The 22,900-nt window shown below is 35.8% G+C and overlaps 1 protein-coding gene across 11 annotated transcripts in view; it reads left to right on the plus strand.

Moving 5' to 3' along the window:
* The window catches only part of NEO1 (neogenin 1), a 237,875-nt gene that overhangs the window by 84,374 nt on the left and 130,601 nt on the right, over positions 1-22,900 (plus strand). For all 11 annotated transcript variants that reach the window (XM_027123555.1, XM_027123553.1, XM_027123547.1 and 8 more), the window contains one exon: positions 3,065-3,201. In XM_027123555.1, coding sequence (XP_026979356.1) covers positions 3,065-3,201 — 137 coding nt within the window. The remainder of the gene's footprint in view (positions 1-3,064; positions 3,202-22,900) is intronic.

Genomic DNA, 22,900 nt, shown 5'->3' on the forward strand with positions numbered 1-22,900 from the left:
AAAAAATGAGAGCATGTAAGATTAGCTTTCACCTACCCTTCCTTTCCTGCTGTTTTAGAGGAAGAGGGTGTGTAAGAAGTCCTTTTGTGCTCTCGATATTATTGTTTTCCATTCTCTCCAGCGAAATGTCTATTTCTAACTTCCTGGCAAGTTCTTTTGGTATACCATTTTGTAGAATTACCGTTTTTTATGTCTATCTTTCCCACTCAGTTGCATGACAGTACTGATTTTGTTTTTGTTCACTGCAGTATCCCAGCTGCTACCTGACATATATAGGCACACCAATAAAGAATTGTTAAATGAATGATAAATCCCTCTCCTTATCTTTATCATCCAGCTTCTTAAGAGTGGTCATTACTTTATGCCTTCTCTTTACCCCTCTTGTTACTGCCATAATTCATCCTCTTTAATTCTGAACCATTACACTAACTTTACAACTTCTAGTCTTTTCCCCACTCCTCACTTCTCTTGTTTCCTCACTAAATCTGATCTTGTTATTGATCTGCTCAAAAGCCTTTCCCTTTTGCTAAAGAAATGTCTCCTTAGCACAGCGGTCCCCAACCTTTTTGGCACCAGGGGACTGGTTTTGTGGAAAAAATTTTTTCCACGGACCAGGGAGGGAGGGGTGGGGGGATGGTTCAGGGGTAATGCAAGCAAAGGAGGGGATGGTTCAGGGGGTAATGCCAGCGATGGGAAGCGGCAGATGAAGCTTTGCTTGCTCACCCGCCCCTCACCTCCTGCTGTGCGGCCCGGTTCCTAACAGGCGGCGGACTGGTACCGGTCCCGGTTCTGGTCTGTGGCCCGGGGTTGGGGACCCCTGCTGCAGCACACCAAGCTCTCCTCAGCTGACCCCCGGCTACTCAGAGACACATATATACATACACTCCTGTGTCCAGCAACACTCGATTTGGGTCCGTTGACCATGAATGCTTTTTCACTCATTGTTTCTGTTGCCTGCATTTTTGAATTTTGGAGCTGTAAAAGCTTGATTGCCATTTTACTATAAGCCACCATATGTTAGGTGAACAAGTTAAGTGAATTCTGATAAGCTAGTGGACGTTCTTCCTCCCAGCCTTCTTTTAAGGAAAGTAAAGTAAGCTCCATTAAGAAAGATTGACTTCTCCGGTACTTGTACTCAGTTATGGCAAACATGAGGCATAGCAGTATCAGGAATATTTTTTAGTGTAAGTATTAGATATAAATTGCTGTACCCCAATTTCAAAAGTACCATACCAGCCAGTGTTTCAAATTGTGTTCCTCTCAGCTGGGTATCATGTGTGTGTAGTGCTAGTTTCCCTTTTGTGAACCTTGTTTTCCATTTATGAAACTTAGTTGTGATTTTGTCCAAGAGTCATATATAGGATATTAATTTTTGTAAATTTATTTTGTGAGGCACCCACACCCTGTCTTATCTCTGTTTCTTTTATCCCAGTCATTCTTGCTTTCTTCCATTATATGTTGTCTTGCTTCTTTATCACATAAAGTTGTAATTTGAGGGTATAATTAAGATAGTTCACATTGGAAGACCACTTGATGAAGTTTAGTCTTGATCTTGCAGGGTATTTCTTAGAGAAGTCACCAAATCTGATTCTGGTTTTCCTTTCTTTGTCCAGAAACTTAATCTTGCCTATCAGATTTAGAAAGACTACCCAAACCCACAGTGTACTGAAACTTAGACCAAGATAGTACTTTACTTACAATGAGAATTATTAAGTGTGGCACAGACTGAATAGTCGTCGTTTCCTCTGACTTTTTTCCGTGTCAAGAATTCCATATGGGGCTTCCCTGGTGGCGCAGTGGTTGAGAGTCCGCCTGCTGATGCAGGGGACACGGGTTCGTGCCCTGGTCCGGGAAGATCCCACATGCCGCGGAGCGGCTAGGCCCGTGAGCCATGGCCACTGAGCCGGCGCATCCGGAGCCTGTGCTCCACAACGGGAGAGGCCCGCGTACCTCAAAAAAAAAGAAAAAAAGAATTCCATATGAAAAGCCAAATTGTAATCAAAACTTTTTTTTGTTGAGCATAGTTACAGACAGGAAATATAACAATATTAAGATTTGAGAGAGAAATCTGCCTGTGAAAGTCAGTTAGATGTAGAACCTCAAAGTAAAAATAAAATTGTAATTCTCTAAAATCTCCAAATTTAACTAAACTTATTCACTTTATAAAAATTTCATCAGAATGTTAGTTTGTGATTTCTTCCTTGATGTTATAGGATCATTTGGCTTTCTTTTTAAGTATTCTGTTTGAGGGAGAGAAAAAGGGAAGGAGGGAGTGGGGAGAGGAAATGAGATTTTCTTCTGGTAGTTATTTTCCTTTCCAAGGATAACTTCAAATAATATATAATACATCTCAGTGTTACATATAGCAAAATTCCTTTATAAAAATACTTTACCTGTACAAAAATAAAAAATATATATTTTCCTTAAATAGACTTAAGACATTCTGAGATGGGTTAGTAATGATCAGCATCCTTGTTGATGATAGCGTGATGGTGGCTGGTTCATGCCCAGCTACCACACCCAGGAAGCTGCTCTCTGGCAACTGTTCTCTCTCCCTTCCCTTCCTCTTTTCCTCCCTTTCCTAGCCAAGCCACTGTCGGAAACTTTCAGTAGGCACTGTGACCCCATGACTTACTGTTTCTGATCTGACGTTTGCCCTCTCTGTTAGTCATTTGAGTATAGCATAGGTGTGGTGGTGTGACTCTCAGATGGATACCAGACTTGAAAATTACGTAATTTGCAAAAAAAAAAAAACTGGGCAGAGTAAAGAAGCAGAGATGGATTGTGGGGAGTGGAATTGGTCACAAAAATGGTATCCCTTTGGGAATAATTAAAGTGTCGGAGATAATTCATTGTAACATTTTGATTTGTATTTGTGATATTTATGCATGTGAAATATGAGCAAAGCAAATTGGAGTAAATTAAATTCTGATATTTTATGTTGGTCTCAGTCCATCTATAGCTGTATAAATAATACTGTCTAAGTGTTCTATCTGTTTTATGTGGAATGCTTTTCAGGTGTTATTTTCCTGGTTCTGAATTGTATCAATATGTTTTAATGCAGCTCTGAAAGATTGGTACTGCTGGCAGGTGGTAGTCTGGAGATCAGTGACATCACCGAGGATGATGCTGGCACTTACTTTTGTATAGCTGATAATGGAAATGAGACCATTGAAGCTCAAGCAGAGCTTACAGTACAAGGTATGCAAATGTTTCCTTTATAAATTTTAAAAAGCCTGTGTACTTTATGGGTTTGTAATTGTTAAAGGTTAATGTGGAAGAGGCAATACACCATAATAGTTAAAAGTAAATGGGCTACTTGAGTTCAAATGCTGGGTCTTACACTTCCTAGCTATATAACTATAGGAAATTTACTTCTCTGAGCTTCATTTTTCTCATCTGTAAAGTGGAGATTTAATGAGAGTACTTACCTCATTGGAGTTGTTTTCAGGACTAGAAGAGTAATGCTTGTAAAACTCCCAGAATAGTGACTAGAATATGGTAAAAGCTCAAAGTTAGTTATTGTTGTTATTATCTGTAGTGTAGGGTAGGGAAGGGTGTGATCTATGGCATCTGGAAGGTTCAGTTCACTTTTCTTATCTCAAAAATGATTTCTCTTTCTCTGACCCAGAACCACATATCCTAAGCATTGGTGTTCCCTCCTTTAGGGTGAATAGATCACCTAGGAAGGAGCGCAGTGTGGCTCTCAACATAACAACCTGTTTGATTTGATGATTTCTTTCTTTGCAACTAATGCTGACCATTGCAGCATCTCCCTTATAGGTTCTCTGATTTGGAAGTCAAAGAAAATGACCATGGCATGTACACATAATCTCCCCATCTCCCTTGTTTTTCCTCCATATGGAAGTGTACCCTCAGAGGAACATTTGCTCTCTCTCCTATGAATTGTCTGCAAATCTGTCTTTGTTTCAAATAAAAATCTTTAAGATCTTCTCTGTTACTTTTAGGGAAATCCAACACTGCTTGGATATGTAGAGGTATATATTAACTTATGATATTCATTATCAGGTTGTCTCAAAGTGTATTGTATTTGATATACTACTTCCTGATACATGGTTTGGGGTGATCTCATATTTTATATGAAGGTTTCTTTCTCTTGGTACATTTTGTGGGTTTCAGAGTGGAAAGTAGTCACATTCCTACTCTGTTTGATAGGAATTGGGGAGCACATTGGGGTTCTGTGCTGGCAGAGGCATAGAATGTTTATTTTCTGTATTGCTATTTGTGGATGGATTCATAATCTCTGCAAATCAAAAGTGCAGGCCTTAGAGTTCATATAACTGTTACCTCACTTGAGCTCAACCATTGCTCTGGCTAGATAGTAAGTAGGATTAGACCAGTGGTAGAATGACTGATTTCTTTACCTCTATGTAATTGGAACTGGACAAGTAAAATATTAGTGAACTTCCATGCCTCCCTTGGTGGATGTTTTCTCTTTTTGTTTTTTTCGTTAGTCAGGTTCTTGGCTTGATGCTCTCTCCATTTTTCTACCTGTGCCTCAGTTTCCTCCAAAGTAAAGTACCTTGTTATTAGCGTCAAATGGGAGGCGTAGTGTCTGCCATATGTATTAGTTACATTTGTCCATGCAATTAATTTCTGCTCTTTGTTTTTATTCATTGTATGGAATCTAATTAAGACTCTGTCTGTTAGCTTAATTAACTGCAGTTTTTAGTTACAGGATAACACATACATCTGGTACTTTGTATCCTGTTCCATCTTATCATCTGTGCCTTAAGAAAGTGCCCTTTAAGTGAATACATTCTAGAAAACTGAGAAAAGAATAAGAGTGAAGAAACCCAGATATTAAAATTAAATAACCTTCTCCAATCAAAACAGCATGGCATTGGCCCAAGAATAGCCTAGACAATAGAAAGGAATAAAATCTAGCTGATACAAGTAATTATGGAACTTTAAAATATTATCAAAGTGGTACTTCAATTCAGAGGGGAAAAGTGTTTTATTTATTAAAGGGTATTGGTACAAAAGACTTTTAAGTGGAAGGAAATAAAGTTGGATCTCTACTTCATTTCAAAGGTCTAAATGTGAAAAGGTGAAGAATATATGGGATAGCGTTTGAATTATCTCTGATGGGAGAGACTGTCTTAGGAAAAAGAGAAATGGCATGTCAAGCAAAACCCAACAAATTCTGACAACATACACATTTTTTAAAAAGTTATAGAAAAACCCTGTACAAATGATATATTGGGAGAAAATATTTGCAACACATAACTGAGAAAGGGTCAGAATCATTAAAATAAAGAGACCTTTCAGAAAGAGATTTTTTAAAAAGAAATAACCTAAAGAAAGCTGATAAAGACTGCCAACAGGCAATTCACAGGAGTTTATTAGCTATTTGCATTTCTTCATCAGTAGGTAGTCAATTTTACTAGCAGTCAGAAAAATACAAATTTAAAAGATACCATTTTCCCCACCATCATATTGGCAAAAATTTAAAAGATTTTGACCTTCAGAGAATGTGGTGTGGTGCTCAGTACTGAAAAGTATTACTGATACCATCTCATCAGTACAGAACAGAGCAAAAACATCACCTCCTTGGTACTAGATATTGTATTCTACAATACAGTTTAAGGTTGAACTAGCTTTTTTGATAACCTTATTTTAGGGGGCAACCAAATTCATTTACTTACCAAGTCTTATCAATAGTCCACCAACTCTTCCTTTTCCTCCCCAACCTCAATTGGGGAGAATGTCTAAGGTTCTATGTTAGGTCCTTCCATTTTTGCCTACTATTGAAATAGCAGCCTATCTGCTAACTTCTCTGTATCTAACATAGTTTCATATTGGCTTGAGGCTAATAGTTGTACATATGTGTTTTAGAGTGCCTGCCACGATTTTGATTTTCATTAGATGACTGGGGAACTCTGGTGCTTAAAAATATCTCAAGGTCAAAAATCTTAGTGAGCAGACCAATAGAAGAGTTTTGGTTGTTTTTTATTTCACTCAGAAGTTTACACCGAATGCTTTATAAGTCTATGGTGATGAAAAGTTAGAAAAAATAGCTAAAAGGTGTTTTCAAAGGTATGAAGCTAGAGATTGGCATAAGATCTCTATCCATGAAAGAATTACTCTCTAAACTAGATGCCCCAGGTAGCTTTTTTGGTGGTAAGATGTTCTATTAAATATTAACTTTTCATTCATCTGCTTGCCTGAAATCTTTGAACTGAGTTGGGAGTGGTTGAAATTGAGCAAGACTTCTACACCTTTGATGAAGAAAGTAGTTTCTAGGCTGGTTTCCATTTTCTGTCAATCTAATTCTAGCTGTTGACTCTCTCACCCAAAATCAACTCTGAAGAAACTAGAGGAGTGAGAGGGAATTATGGGGAGACTCAGGTGCTATGAACCTGTATGTGTTTATGGATGAGTGAAAGAAAGATGGTTTGTGGGGGTGGTGGCTGCAGCCTGGGACGAAGGACTGCCAGCGGTAACAGTGAGAAAGTAGATTGGAAGGAGGCTGTTAAATTTTATCTTCCTCGCTGGTGTTGCCTTGAGACTATCTTTTCACAGCAGAAATGAACAGGAATGGCCCAGGCTTCCATGTCCATTCAAAAGGTCTACTGGGGCTCTGATGGCATTAATGAAACTGATATGGCCTGACTGCCCTTAGGGGATCACTTTTCAACTTTTTCCCCCACACTGCCTCCAAACTCCCAGATTGGTAGGTTTTAACCTAGGAAGACTCCGAGGCCGGTGCTATTTCTACCTAAGAATTTAAATATGAAACCTTGACCAGAGGAGTTACCTGTGGAATGCCCAGCAAATTGGAATAAAAAACAGTAGTTCTGAGGTCCTTAGAACTCTTTGCTCCAGGGCTCATCCTCCTGCAGTTAGGGCCTGGTGACCATAGATGTTCTCAGATAGAGTGGCTGGTACACCAGAAGAACATTAGTTTATAGCCAAGCTACTCCCCTGAATTGTACAGCTGCTCTCAGAGAAAGACAACCAAGTGAATAACATATACCATCTGATGGAGAATTAGTGGAAAAATTGACCAAGAATTTAAAATAAGCATGATAAATACATTTAAGGAGATAAGAAGGATATTAGCAATATAATGCAAGAACTAGAAAATGTGAAAACAGAACCAAGTAGAAATATTAGGTATGAAAAATGTAGTGAAGGTAAAGAACACGGTAGACTGAGTAATAGTCTAAGATATACAGCTGATGAACAAACTCCTGAGTTGGAAGATTACATTGAGAAACTCTCTAAGAACATAGCATTAAATGAGAGAATGCATAGAATAAAAGCCAAGGGGTGTGAAAGTTAGATGTAGAAGGGCTTGTATCCAGATAAATAGGAATCCTAGAGGAGATCGGAAATAAAAAGAGAGAAAGAAATATTTGAAGAAATAATTAAGATAAATTTCTCAGAATTAAAGATTAATGGAAGACCTAAGATTGAGAGGGCTTTTAATGACTGCTAAATACTTTTAATGACTGCTAAATACTTAAATACCTAAGATTGAGAGGAGAAAACACTCACCATTAGACTCATTTACAGTGGCTGATAACATCAGAGTCAAAAAGAGCTTCTAAAAGCTCCCAGTGACAAAGAGCAGATCACCTATAAAGGGACAAGAATTAGATTGCACCTAGTGTTGATTTTGAGAGATGTGATTTCAAGAGGACAGTGGAGTAATTTTTTAAAGATTTAAAGGAAAAGAACATTGAATTCACATAGCATTTATATATACCCAAAATGTGAGGCATAGGAAAAATTCTCATCGTACAAGACCTAGGAAGGTTTGCTACACAAAAATACACACTGAAAGCACTTTTGGAATGAATACTCAAATAAGAAGAGACACATTCAGGAAGGGCTGTAAGAGATATGGGAGTTTTAAAATGTAGCCCCCAAATTCTTTGAAGTCCTCCTAGTGAGTGCTGGAGTTTATTATACCCCTTGTCCTTGAATCTGAGTGGGCTTAGAGCTATTTGAATCAATAGAGATATCACATGACTTCTGAGACTTATAAAAAGCCATGTGGAGTTCTCTTGGTTCTCTTGAAGTTAGTGCTTTCCAGACACTTCCTCTTGGGATCTCCATCTCAGAACCTAGCTACCATGCTGTGTGAAGCCCAGACCGCGAGGAGAGCCTACATTGTAGGTGCTCTAATAGACAGCTCCACCTGAGACCAACTTTCAGGTCATCTAACCAAGGAACCAGACTTGTGAATGAAAAAGTCTTCAGTTGACTTCAGCCCCCAGCTTTCTGTGTCACCCCCAGACATTCAAGTCTTCTTAGACATTGTGGAGCAGAGATAAGCCATCCCTGCTGTGCCCTGTCATAATTCCTGACCTACAGGATCTGTGAGCATAAGAAAATAATGGTTGTTTTATGCCAATAATGGTGGTTTTATGTTTTGGGGTTTGCTGTGCATCATTAGTAACTTGGGAACATTCATTATTGTTGTTTTTTAAAAAGGAGAGAATCAAAGTAAAGAAAAAGTATGTTAATGATAGCCCACTACTAAAATTTTTGACAATACCAAGTAGTGGGTATAGACAAGTGTATGTGTGTTGTTAGGGGAAAGCTAGAAATACTAATATCTGTATACCTATAGATATAAATATTAAGAAATAAAATATGAGTTTGGAACTTAAGGGCAGTTACCACAGAACGAAATAGAATATACATATAACTTTTAAACAGCAGAAGAAAGATTTATCCAGCTGAAAGCACAAAAGGGGGAAAAATAAACATTGTATACTATAAAGACAAAGTATGAATAAAATGCAGAAATAACTCCCAATATAATGGTAATTATAATAATGTAAATGGGTCAAACTCATCAATTAAAAGCAGATTGGATTACAAAAACACCCCAATATGTTGTTTACAAAGATACACATAAAACTAATAAGGCAGTGAGATTTAAAATAAAAGGATGGAAAAGACATAATAGGCAAAACAAAAGAAAGTTGAGGTAGCCATCTAAAAGACGAAAATAGCAGAAGGAACATTTATTCGTAAGAGGAATCATAGATCAAGAAGATATAACAGGAAACATATAGTGAACAAATCACAGCAAGATCTTTTTTGATCAACCGCCTAGCGTAATGGAAATGAAAATAAACAAATGCGACGTAAATAAACTTAGAAGCTTTTGCATAGCAAAGGAAACCATAAACCAAACTGAAAGACAGCCCTCAGAATGGGAGAAGATATTTGCAAACGGAGCAGCTGACAAGGGATTAATCTCCAAAATATACAGACAGCTCATGCACCTCAATATCAAAAGAACAAACAACCTAATCCAAAAATGGACAGAAGACCTAAATAGACATTTCTCCAAAGAAGATATACAGATGGCCAACAAACACATGAAAGGATGCTCAATATCACTAATCATTAGAGAAATGCAAATCAAAACTACAATGAGGTATCACCTCACCCCAGTCAGAATGGCCATCATCAAAAAGTCTGCAAACAGTAAATGCTGGAGAGAGTGTGGAGAAAAAGGAACCCTCCTACACTGTTGGTGGGAATGTAAATTGATACAGCCACTATGGAGAACAGTATGGAGGTTCCTTAAAAAACTAAAAATAGAGCTACCATATGACCCAGAAATCCCACTCCTAGGCATATATCCAGAGAAAACCATAATTCAAAAGGATGCATGCACCCTGATGTTCATTGCCACACTATTTACAATAGTCAGGATATGGAAACAACCTAAATGTCCATCAACAGAGGAATGGATAAAGAAGATATGTTACATATATATGCTGGAATATTACTCAGCCATAAAAAGGAATGAAATAGTGCCATTTGCAGAGACGTGGGTGGATCTAGAGATTGTCATACAGAGTGAAGTAAAGTCAAAGAGAAAAATAAATATTGTATGTTATTGCTTATATGTGGAATCTAGAAAAATGGTAGAGATGAACTTATTTGCAAAGCAGAAATAGAGTCAAGATGTATGGTAATTTACGATTACCAAGGGGGGAAGGGGGGCTGGGATGAATTGGGAGATTGGTAATGACATGTATACACTACTATGTATAAAATAGATAACTAATGAGGACCTACTGTATAGCACAGGGAACTCTACTCAGTGCTCTGTGGTGACCTAAATGGAAAGGAAATCTAAAAAACATGGGATATATGTATGACTGATTCACTTTGCTGTACAGCAAGAAACTAACACAACATTGTAACGCAACTATATTCCAATAAAAAGTAATTAAGAATAAAAGAAAGCTAAACAAAACAGTACAGTCAACATAAATGTATATGCAGCCTCAAAATATATCAAACAAAAACTAAATAACAGCTGAGGGAAATAGATAAATCAACAGTTGTTAAAGAGTTTACCATACTCCTCTCAGGAAATGACAGAAGAGACAGAAAAGTTTAGGTTGGCCAGAGTTACCTCTACTATTTAATAACATAGTTCTACCAGTACCATAAGAGAAGAAAAAGAAATAATGGTGTTGAAATTGGAAGAAGAGATAAGATTGTTCTGTTGACAGATGATTTGGTTGTCTACCTGAAACACCTACAGAATCAGCAAACTAGTATATAATAGAAAACAACATTGGGCAGGTTTGCCATACAGGATAAATTTATCAAAATCAGAATTATTTCTCTATACCAGCAATAATCAATAGAAAATATTTAAAAAGAAAAAATATTTTAAAATAGATAAATTTTCAATAGGAAAAGACTATAAAATATCTAGAAATATAACTTACCAAGAATATACAAGACCTTTGTCAAGAAAAATTTAAAACTCTAGTAGAGAACATAGATGATAAATAAATAGCAAAGTAGATGTTTCATGCTCTTGGATGGGTTGATATAATATTTAAAATGTCATTCATCCTCCCAAGTTAATGTATAAATTTGGCATATATGAATCAAGATTCTTAATGGATTTTTTGATGAACCTGGAAGTTTTCTTCTAAAATGTACATAGAAGAATAAAGGTTTGTGAACTGCTGGGTTTGCTATGGAGAGTAAAAAGAGTGGAGAGCTTACTCTACAAGATATTTAAATGTATTAAAAAGTCACAGTGCTTTTTTTTTTTTTTTTAAAGAAAGTATTGTATTGTCACAAGAACTGAGAAATAGACCAGCGGAAGGAATGAGGAATGGGCTAATTGTTCAGTAAATGGTTTGGGGGGAAATGGCTTCCTAAAATGGAGAGAAAAAAAATTGAATTTCTGTGTTACAGTGACCATGCAAATGACTTCCATTTGGTTTAATAGTGACTGAAATTTGAAGGGTAAAACTGTAAAGTTAATAGAAGAAATTGTAGGAGAATAACTTCGTCACCTAGGAGCAGGAAAAGATTACTTTAGGTAAAACTTTAGATGCAGAAATCATGACATAAAACATGGATGGCTTTGATCGTGTCACAAATTGATGGCATTTTTCATGAAAGTTCAGGTGATGAAAGAAAAATGAGGAGAAAAGGAAAAGTTAAATATTTGGGTAAATCAAAGTGAATATTGAATATGTAAAATAATAATGTTATATGAGATTTAAAATACAGTACACAAACGTATAAGTCAGGAGTAAGGATATGGAGTTAGTCTTCTAAGGTTCTTAAAATTTCCAGGAAATGGTGAAAGTACTACTTTATATTAGAGATTAATAAGGCAGGGATGTGTACTGTAATCTCTGTGAGAAGCCTTGAAAGAATAATAGAAGAATCTATAACTAACAAGATATAGAAGAAGAAAATAAAATTAAAAATTCTCCAAAAGAAGGTAAGAAAGGAAAGGAAAAGGAACATAGAATAAGTTGGACTAATAGAAAGCAAATAGTGAGATGGTAGGTTTAAATACAAATATATCAGTAATTGTAAATGGACTAACTACTCTAATTAAAAGTCAGATTGGAAAGAAATTAAAACCTAACTATGTATTACTTGTATGAGAGACACACTAAATATAAGGATACAGAAAATTTGAAAATTACAAGGATGGAAAAAGGTAAACCATGCCTGAACTAACTGGAAAAAAGCTGTTGTAGATACCAAGCAAAAAAGCAAGATGCATTATTAGAGATAAAGTGGGACATTTCATATTATTAAGAGTTAATATACCAGGAAAATAAAACCATTCTAAGTATATTACCTCATAACATAATCTCAAAATGTGAAAGGCAGAAACTGATAGAACTACAAGGAGAAGTAGACGAGACAAACCCACAGTCCTAGTGATAAATTTTAACACACTTCAGTAGCTGATAGGATATGTAGCACAAGACAAATAAGTATAAACAAAATAAAAACCACAAACAGTTATATTACAAAACTGCACAACACAATTAACAAACTTGACCTTATTGACATTTGTAAAATATTGCACCAAACAAATAAACTCTATGTTTTATAAGTGCCTGTGAACCGTTACTATTGGGTGGGCCAAAAGGTTCCTTCAGTTTTTTCTGTAAGATGACTCTAGTAGCACTTAGATGTCTTCAACTTCATTTGAAACAATTTTGTTAGATTGTATGTGACAGTTGCCGCATCAGGGTGCATTTAAAGCAAGACTTACCAAAATTGGTGAATTTTTGTAGAGCCATTTTAATATTGAAGATGGAAGAAAAAAGCAAAAATTTTGGCATATTATGCTTTATTATTTCAAGAAAGGTAAAGACGCAACTGAAACACAAAAGAAGATTGTGCAGTGCATGGAGAAGGTGCTGTGACTGATCAAACGTGTCAAAAGTGGTTTGCCAAGTTTCATGCTGGAGATTTCTTGCTGGACAATGCTCCACGGTCAGGTAGACCAGTTGAAGTTGATAGTGATCAAATCAAAAGAATAACTGAGAACAATCAACGTTATACCACACGGGAAATAGCCAACATACTCAAAACATCCAAATCAAGTGTTGAAAATCATTTGCGCCAGTTTGGTTATGTGAATCGCTTTGATGATAGGGTTCCACATAAGTTGAGCGAAGAAAACCTTCTTGACCGTAATTCCCCATGCGATTCTCTACTTAAATATAATGAAAATGTTCCGTTTTTAAAACAAATTGTGATGAGTGATGAAAGTGGACACTGTACAACAGTGTGGAATGGAAGAGATCATGGGACAAGCGAAGTGAACCACCATCAACCACACCGAAGGCTGGTCTTCATCCAAAGAAGGTGATGTTGTGTATATGGTGGGATTGGAAGGGAGTCCTCTTATTATGAGCTCCTTCTGGAAAACCAAATGATTAATTCCAACAAGTACTGCTCCCAATTAGACCAACTGAAAGCAGCACTCGCTGAAAAGCATCCGGAATTAATCAACAGAAAACGCATACTCTTCCATCAAGATAACGCAGCAAGACTGCATGTTTCTTTGATGACCAGGCAGAAACTGTTACAGCTTAGCTGGGAAGTTCTGATTCATCCGTCGTATTCACCAGACATTGCACCTTCGGATTTCCATTTATTTTGGTCTTTACAATATTCTCTTTTTTTAAAAAAACATCTTTATTGGAGTATAATTGCTTTACAATGGTGTGTTAGTTTCTACTTTATTACAAAGTGAATGATGGAAAAAATTTCAGTTCCCTGGAAGACTGTACAAGGTACCTGGAACAGTTCTTTGCTCAAAAAGATAAAAAGTTTTGGGAAGATGGAATTATGAAGTTGCCTGGAAAATGGCAGAAGGTAGGGGAACAAAAGGGTGAAATACATTGTTCAATAAAGTTCTTGGTGAAAATGAAAAATGTATCTTTTATTTTTACTTAAAAAACCAAAGGCACTTTTTGGCCCGCCCATTAAAATATACCATATACTGACTACAGGACAAATCTTAAATTTGAGAGAATAGAAATTCTATAGGTTTGACCACTGTGGAATTAAGGTTGGAACTAATTACAGGAAAGTGACTTTAAAAAAAAAGATAAGTTGAAGATCTCCTAGTGTTTGAAACTTAAGTGAATCACTTTGAAATAATCTATGGGTCAGAAATGAAATGTTGAAAATTTAAAAATAGGTCATATCTTTGTTAGCTTAACCTTTCAAAACTTAGGGGATGCTTAGAGGAAATTTATAGCCTTAAGTACATATATTAGAAGGGAAGAAATGCTGAAAATTTAGCGATTTAAATATATATCTCAATGAATGGATAAAGAGGATGTGGTATACACACATACACACACACACACACACACACACACACACACACACACAGTGGAATACTACTCAGCCATAAAAAGGAATGAAATAATGCCATTTATAGCAACATGGATGGAGCTAGAGATTTTCATACTAGTTGGAGTATGATACAAATGAAATTATTTACTAAACAGAAACAAACATAAGAAAACAAACTTATGGTTACCAAAAGGGAAGGGTGGGGGGAAGGAAAAATTGGAGTTTGGGATTAGCAGATACAGACTTCTCTATATAAAGTAGATAAACAACAAGGTGGTACTGTACTGTATAGCACAAGGAACTATATTCAATATCTCGTAATAACCTATAATGGAAAAGAATCTTAAAAAAAAAATATATATATATATATGACTGAATCACTTTGTTGTTCACCAGAAACTAACTGTACTTCAATAAAATAAACAAACAAATAAATATCCATCTCAAAAAAGCTAAAAAAAGAATAGCAAATTTAACCCAAAGAAAACAAGTAATCATAAGAGCAAAAATTAATGAAATAGAAAACAAACATTCAAAATAAAGAGTTTCAGCAAAGCCAGAAGTTGATTCTTGTAAGGAATAACAAGACAAGACTTATATGTAACTTGACAAAGGTCTTTATTTAGACCAAGAGTCAGCAAAATACAGCTCGTGGACCAAGTCTGCCAACCCCTTCGATTTATTCAGCCTGTGAACTAAAAATAGTTTATATAGTTTTAAATGGTTGAACCATATCAGAAGAATAATATTTAGTGATATATAACATTTTATGAAATTCAGATTTTATTGTCCATAAATAAAGTTTTATTGGCACACAGTCACACTCATTTATGTATTGACTGTGGCTGCTTTCATGCTACAGCAAAGGAGTTGAGTAGTTGTGGTGGAGACCACATGGCCCACAAAGCCTAAAATATGTACTATCTGGCCCTTTTCAGAAAAAGTTTCAACCTCTGATATAGACTCTATAAAGAACTATAGATCAGTAAGTAAACAAAGACAGATAATCCAGTAGAAAACGGGCAAGACTTGAACAGCTACCTCACAGGTCTCCAGGTGACTACTAAACATTTGAAAATGAGGTTCTTATCATTAGTTCTTAGAGAAATATAAAGCCACAATGAGGTACCACTGTACTCCACCAGAGTGGTTAAAACTCAAGAGACTAACAATACCAGGTGTTGGCTAAGATGAGGAACAATAATGGAGACTCTAATGTACTGCTGTTAGGACTGTACATTGATTTAATCACTGTTTGGCAGACTCTACTAAAACTGCATACAAACGTTATCTTTTACAATGGTTGTATTCTTAGGAGTATACTCATCAGAAGTATATAACTATATGCATCAAAAAACATGCATGATAATGTTCTCACCAGCTTTATTCACAGTAAATCAAAACCAGAAACCATCAGCCATAGAATAGATAGTGTTCTAATCATACAGTGGCATTATCAACAATGAAAATTGACAGACCACCGCTCAACAACATGGATAATACCATTGAATCAAAAAAGCCAGGCACGAAATAATACATACTGTATGATTCCATTTTTATAAAGTTTAAAAATAGGCAAAACTAACCTATGGTTTTATTTTTTTAATCTTATTTTTTTATACATCAGGTTCTTATTAGTTATCCATTTTATACATATTAGTTTACATATGTCAATCCCAATCTCACAATTCATCACGATAGTGATCACTTTTGGACAAGGGCAGGGTAGTGACTATTGCACAATGGGGTTTCTGGTGTGTTAATGTTCTGTTTCATAATCTAGGTGGTATTTACAGTAATTCAAGCTGTAATGTTAATGTGTGTCACATGAGGCCTTCTCTTTTCGTTTATAGATAGGAAGTCACTGTGTACAAAAAATTTTTGGAAAATTTTATTTTGAATCTTGTCCCATAACTGAAAGTATTTGTTTCTTTTTCTGATGGGGAAAGCAGTTTATGAGAAATGGTTGGAGGTTATATATGTGTATTTATTTATATAGTTATATTTATAGTCATAGCTGTCTGATTTCTGTTATTTTTTTAAAAGTTACAGCTACAGGAAATTCTTTAGTGAGTGTTAATGCAGAAAGGGTTATAAGTTCAGTCTTCATCTGTTAAATATTTCAAATTTATTGTTTTATCGTTAACTCCTGGGATTTCTACACATGCTGTGACGTGAATTAGCTCATCGTGTATTTCCTGTCATCTCAGATTGTTGATAACACTTAAAATGGGTCATGAGTTTTTTTTTTTAAACAGGGATTTTTCCTTTTCTCTTAAAACGTTCATAATTGCCTACGATACACATCTTCCCTCCCCCGCAAAAGAATAAATTTTTCCATTTGTATTTTTGTGAGACAAATTGATAAATTCTAAATTGACTTTGTCAATACTCATAACAAATCTATCACTGAAGTTTTAAATTACACCCTCTTTCTCTGAAGTCATACCCTAACGTCACCCTATTGGGTTGGCCAAAAGTTCCTTCGGTTTTTAATTAAAAATGAAAGTTACATTTTTCATTTTCACCAAGAACTTTATTGAACAGCATGTTCATCCTTTTGTTCCACTGCCTTCTGCGATTTTTCAGGCAACTTCATAATTCCATCTTCCCAAAACTTTTTATCTTTTTGAGCAAAGAACTGTTCCGGGTGCCTTTTACAGTCTTGCAGGGAATTGAAATTTTTTCCATTAAGAGAATATTGTAAAGACCAAAATAAATGGAAATCCGAAGGTGCAATGTCTGGTGAATACGACGAATGAATCAGAACTTCCCAGCTAAGCTGTAACAGTTTCTGCCTGGTCATCAAAGAAACATGCAGTCTTGCTGCGTTATCTTGATGGAAGAGTATGTGTTTTCTGTTGATTAATTCTGGATGCTTTTCAGCGAGTGCTGCTTTCAGTTGGTCTAATTGGGAGCAGTACTTGTTGGAATTAATCATTTGGTTTTCCAGAAGGAGCTCATAATAAGAGGACTCCCTTCCAATCCCACCATATACACAACATCACCTTCTTTGGATGAAGACCAGCCTTTGGTGTGGTTGGTGGTGGTTCATTTCACTTGCCTCACGATCTCTTCCATTCCACACTGTTGTACAGTGTCCACTTTTCATCGCCCATCACAATTTGTTTTTAAAACGGAACATTTTCATTATATTTAAGTAGAGAATCGCATGCGGAAATACAGTCAAGAAGGTTTTTTTTTGCTCAACTTATGTGGAACCCTATCATCAAAGCAATTCACATAACCGAGCTGGTGCAAATGGTTTTCAAAGCTTGATTTGGATATTTTGAGTATGTTAGCTATCTCCCGTGTGGTGTAACGTTGATTGTTCTCAGTTATTGTTTCGATTTGACTGCTATCAACTTCAACTGGTCTACCCGACCATGGAGCATCGTCCAGCGAGAAATCTCCAGCATGAAACTTGGCAAACCACTTTTGACACGTTTGATCAGTCACAGCACCTTCTCCATGCACTGCACAAATCTTTTTTTGTGTTTCAGTTGCGTTTTTACCTTTCTTGTAAAGCATAATATGCCAAAAATGTTGCTTTTTTTCTTCTGTCTTCAATATTAAGATGGCTGTACAAGAATTCACCAATTTTGATAAGTTTTTTTTTAAATGCATGCTGATATGACAGCTGTCACAATACAATCTAACAAAATTGTTTTGAATGAAGTTAAAGATCAGTAAGCGCTACTAGAGCCATTTTATGGAAAAACACCGAACGAACATTTTGGCCAACCCAATACTGCTCCTACCCTTCTATTCTGCTCACTCTGATCTCTGTCCACGTTAAACATTGATCTCCCGTTTTCTCCCAGTCTTCTTTGTGATCTAACTTTCCTTTACGTCATGATTAATTACAGTGTTCTGCTCTCATTTATTAGAACTCTCAGTTTCCTTGGCTTAGGATAAACGCAAACTCCTTATAGCATATGTACAGAACACACCCAGACCCTTCACGTGTTAACTACTTCTCTGTGGTACCCCTCAGTTAACAGCAGTCTCTGGACCCAGAATGCCTGGGTTCCAGTCTTACATCTGTCACTTAGCTATGTGAACTTGGCCAAGTTATTTAACTTACCTGTTTCTTCATTTCTTTTATCAGTTAAATGAGTTATTATAAGGGTTAATTAAATAAACTTCTGGCACTCTTCCACCTGAACCTTGCATGGAAATGGATTCATCTTTATCAGACAGCATTTAGGATCTGAACATATGCAATTTGATGGCTCTGTTCCCTGTATCCTTTCACCCACAGCTAAAATTTCTAGATAGTTCTTAAAGAATAGTTCACCTCACTCCTCTTTGAAGCTTTTCATAACCATTCTCTTACCCTCAGGTAATTATTATGTGTCTTAAAATAGCTCTCTTTTTACCAGTAGTTTTTCTCACTGATTTGTTTATGTGCCTTTCCCCACTACTGCTAGACTGAGGTCCTTATCAACAGGGACTGGTCTTAATAATTTTTTATCATTGTAGATTATCAGCAAATAATTATTAAATATATGAATGAAACTTTGTGTTGAAATCGTGAAATATGACAACTAGAACGATTTCATGTTTGTGGTTACTTTATTATTCATGTTTTCCTTTGTACCTTTTCATAGACTTTTAGTATTTTAAAAGCAACTGAGATTTATTTATTTATTTATTTACTTTTTAAAATTGAACTACAGTTGATTTACAAGTTGTCTTAGTTTCTGGTGTACAGCAAAGTGATTCAGTTATACGTACATATATATATATATATATATACTTTTCATTTTCTTGTCCATTGTAGTTTATTACAGATATTGAATATAGTTCCCTATGATATACAGTAGGACCTTGTTGTTTATCTATTTTATATATAGTAGTTTGTATCTGCTAATCCCAAACTTCTAATTTATCCCTACCCCCACCTTTCCCCTTTGGTAACCACAAGTTTGTTTTCTATGTCTGTGAGTCTGTTTCTGTTTTGTAAATCAGTTCATTTGTATCATATTTTAGGTTCCACATATAAGTGATATCGTATGATATTTGTCTTTCTCTTTCTGACTCACTTCACTTAATATGGTAATCTCTAGGTCCATCCATGTTGCTGCAAATGGCATTATTTCATTCTTTTTTATGGCTGAGTAGTATTCCATTGTGTGTGTGTGTGTGTGTGTGTGTGTGTGTGCGCGCGTGTGTGTTTACACACCACATCATCTTTTTAAAAATTTTATTTTATTGAAGTATAGTTGATTTACAATGTTGTGTTCATTTCTGGTGTACAACAAAGTGATTTAGTTATACATAGATATATTCTTTTTCATATTCTTTTCCATTATGGTTTATTACAGGACATTAAATATAGTTCCCTGCAGTGAAAAGTAGGACCTTGGTGTTTATCCATTCTATATATAATAGTTTGCATGCTAATCCCAGACTCCTAATTTATCCCTCTTCCCCCTTTACCCTTTGGTTAACCATGTTTGTTTTCTATGTCTTTGAGTCTGTTTCTGTTTTGTAAATAAGTTCATTTGCATCATTTTTTAAGATTCCACATGTAAGTGATATCACATGGTATTTGTCTTTCTCTGTCTGACTTACTTGAGTAGTATTCCATTGTATGTATATACCACATCTTTCTTTTTCTTTTTTTTACATCTTTATTAGAGTATAATTGCTTTACAATGGTGTGTTAGTTTCTGCTTTATAACAAAGTGAATCAGTTATACATATACATATGTTCCCATATCTCTTCCCTCTTGGATCTCCCTCCCTCCCACCCTCCCTATCCCACCCCTCCAGGCGGTCACAAAGCACTGAGCTGATCTCCCTGTGCTATGCGGCTGCTTCCCACTAGCTATCTACCTTACATTTGGTAGTGTATATATGTCCATGCCTCTCTCTCACTTTGTCACAGCTTACCCTTCCCCCTCCCCATATCCTCAAGTCCATTCTCTAGTAGGTCTGTGTCTTTATTCCTGTCTTACCCCTAGGTTCTTCATGACATTTTTTTTCTTAAATTCCATATATATGTGTTAGCATACGGTATTTGTCTTTCTCCTTCTGACTTACTTCACTCTGTATGACAGACTCTAGGTCTATCCACCTCATTACAAATAGCTCAATTTTGTTTCTTCTTATGGCTGAGTAATATTCCATTGTATATATGTGCCACATCTTCTTTATCCATTCATCTGATGATGGACACTTAGGTTGTTTCCATCTCCGGGCTATTGTAAATAGAGCTGCAATGAACATTTTGGTACATGACTCTTTTTGAATTATGGTTTTCTCAGGGTATATGCCCAGTAGTGGGATTGCTGGGTCATATGGTGGTTCTGTTCTTTATCCATTCATCTCTAGATGGACATTTAGGTTGCTTCTATGTCTTGGCTATTGTAAATAGTGCCTCTGTGAACATTGGAGTGCATGTATCTCTTTGAATTATAGTTTTCTCCAGATATATGCCCAGGAGTGGGATGGCTGGATCATGTGGTAGCTCTATTTTTAATTTTTTGAGGAACCTCCATACTGTTTTCCGTAGTAGCTGGACCAATTTACATTCCCACCAACAGTGTAAGAGGGTTCCCTTTTCTTTACTCCCTCTCCAGCATTCATTATAGGTAGACTTTTTGATGATGGCCATACGGACTGGTAGTTTTGATTTGCATTTCTCTAATGATTAGTGAAGTTGAGCATTTTTTCATGTGCTTGTTGGCCATCTCTATGTCTTCTTTGGAGAAATATTTATTTAGGTCTTCTGCCCATTTTTTGATTGGGTTGTTTGTTTTTTTGATATTGAGCTGTTTGTATATTTTGGAAATTAATTCTTGTTGGTCACATCATTTGCAAATATTTTCTCCCATTCCGTGGGTTGTCTTTCTGTTTGTTTATGGTTTTATTTGCTGTACAAAAGCTTTTATGTTTGATTAGGTCCCATTAGTTTATTTTTGCTTTTATTTCTGTTGCCTTGGGAGACTGACTTAAGAAAACATTGCTATGATTTATGTTAGAGAATGTTTTGCCTGTGTTCTCTTCTAGGAGTTTTATTGTGTCATGTCTTATATTTAAGTCTTTAAACCATTTTGAGTTCATTTTTGTGTGTGGTGTGAGGGAGTGAAAAGCAATTGCGATTTTTTTTTAAAACCACTAAAAGATTATTCTGGAGGAAGATGAACCATTACCCTCATTTATATTATTGAGGTCATAATTGTCACCTTCATATACACATATGTTCACAAACAGTACTTTATCATCTTTATTAATTCCCATTCTTGACCTTTTGAGGTCTTCCATAGTCACCATAAAACTTAAAAAAAAATACTGAGATCATTAAAGATGAGCTTTCTTCCAAATGGCTGCTTTAAAACCCTTAAAATCCATATTTGCCTTCTTGGTGTGCATTGAATCCCTTCATCTTTACTTACAGCCCATGAAATGCTCCACTACTTTGGCTTGATAACACTGTATTTATGTTGTTTCTCCTCTTATTTTCCTGTCCATTACTTTTGTTTTCATGAGCATCTTTTCTTCAGCTTTCTCATTAAAATATTAGTGTTCCACAAAATTCTGTCTTCAACCTATTATTCTTCACACTCACGGTTTCAGATATAACTTACATAACAGTAACTCCGAGATTCCTAGACCAGACCCTCCGCTGAGCTTCAGACATTTCTAATTGGATGCCCCTAGGTACCTCAAACTTCACCTGTCCAAAACTGAACTTAACATTTTTCTCTAAATATCTTTCTCCTCTGATTTTTCTGTATCTCAGTGGTATCACTGCCCACCTATTCACTTTTGCTAGAAATCTGGGAATCATTCTTGATCATTCTGATCTTCTAAATTTCTTCCCACATCCAGTTCTTTAGTCTTTCTTTCTCCTTGCTTTAATCCCCTAGTTCAAGTTCAGTTAATCTTTTTTCTAAGACAGTGGCAGTAGTATCCTAACTGGTCTCTCTTGTTCTAACCTGGTCCCTTATGAAATCCATTCTTCAGAGTGGCTAAAGTGATCAAAATCCTTTAATTAAAAACTTGGAAAAGTAATTGCAGCAGATATAAGTGGCACTTATAAATTAACAAGAATGAAAGAAAGCCTCAGTTGAAGGGAAGGGAAAGATAAAATAGTCTGTTTATGAAACTGAACAGTTGACCTGAAAAGAGTTCAGCCTTGCTAATAGTGGAATAAATGCAGGTTAATGCAGCCCCCTTTTTTGGCCTATATAGAGAGTTTTAAAATAATAACCTACTCTTGGCAAAATTACAGTAAAATGGGGATTCTCCTACATTGCTGGTAGTAGTCGTGCAAACTTAATCTTTTTGGAAAGCAGTTTGATGATATAATTTAAAAGGCTTAAAATTTGCACCTACTTTGACCAGCATTTCTACGTCTAATAATTCGCATTAATGAAATAATCCTGGATGTGTGTAAAGATTTATGCATAGAAATTGCAGTGATATGTATTGGAATGATAGATATTTAATGGAGAAAAATTGTAAATGGCCAACAATAGCTGATTGGTTAAATAAATAATGGTCTCTTCATATACCAGAATACTATGCATCCAGCAAAAATCATATTTTAGAAGACTATTAAATGACAAGTTAAAATGCTTTGAATATATTAAATGAGGAAAAGTAAGGTGCCAAAGTACCATGTGAGAGAGATGATTTGTCTCATAAAGTTATGATGTAAATTGGGTCATATTCTTTGACTTTCTTCTTAAAATTACCTCAAACCAAATAGCAAGAAGCCTTAAATATCTTCCTC

Source organism: Aethalodelphis obliquidens, unplaced genomic scaffold (assembly GCF_003676395.1).
Source record: "Aethalodelphis obliquidens isolate GAN/ISIS:26980383/991018 unplaced genomic scaffold, ASM367639v1 scaffold26, whole genome shotgun sequence".
In the NCBI taxonomy this organism is placed as follows: Eukaryota; Metazoa; Chordata; class Mammalia; order Artiodactyla; family Delphinidae; genus Aethalodelphis; species Aethalodelphis obliquidens.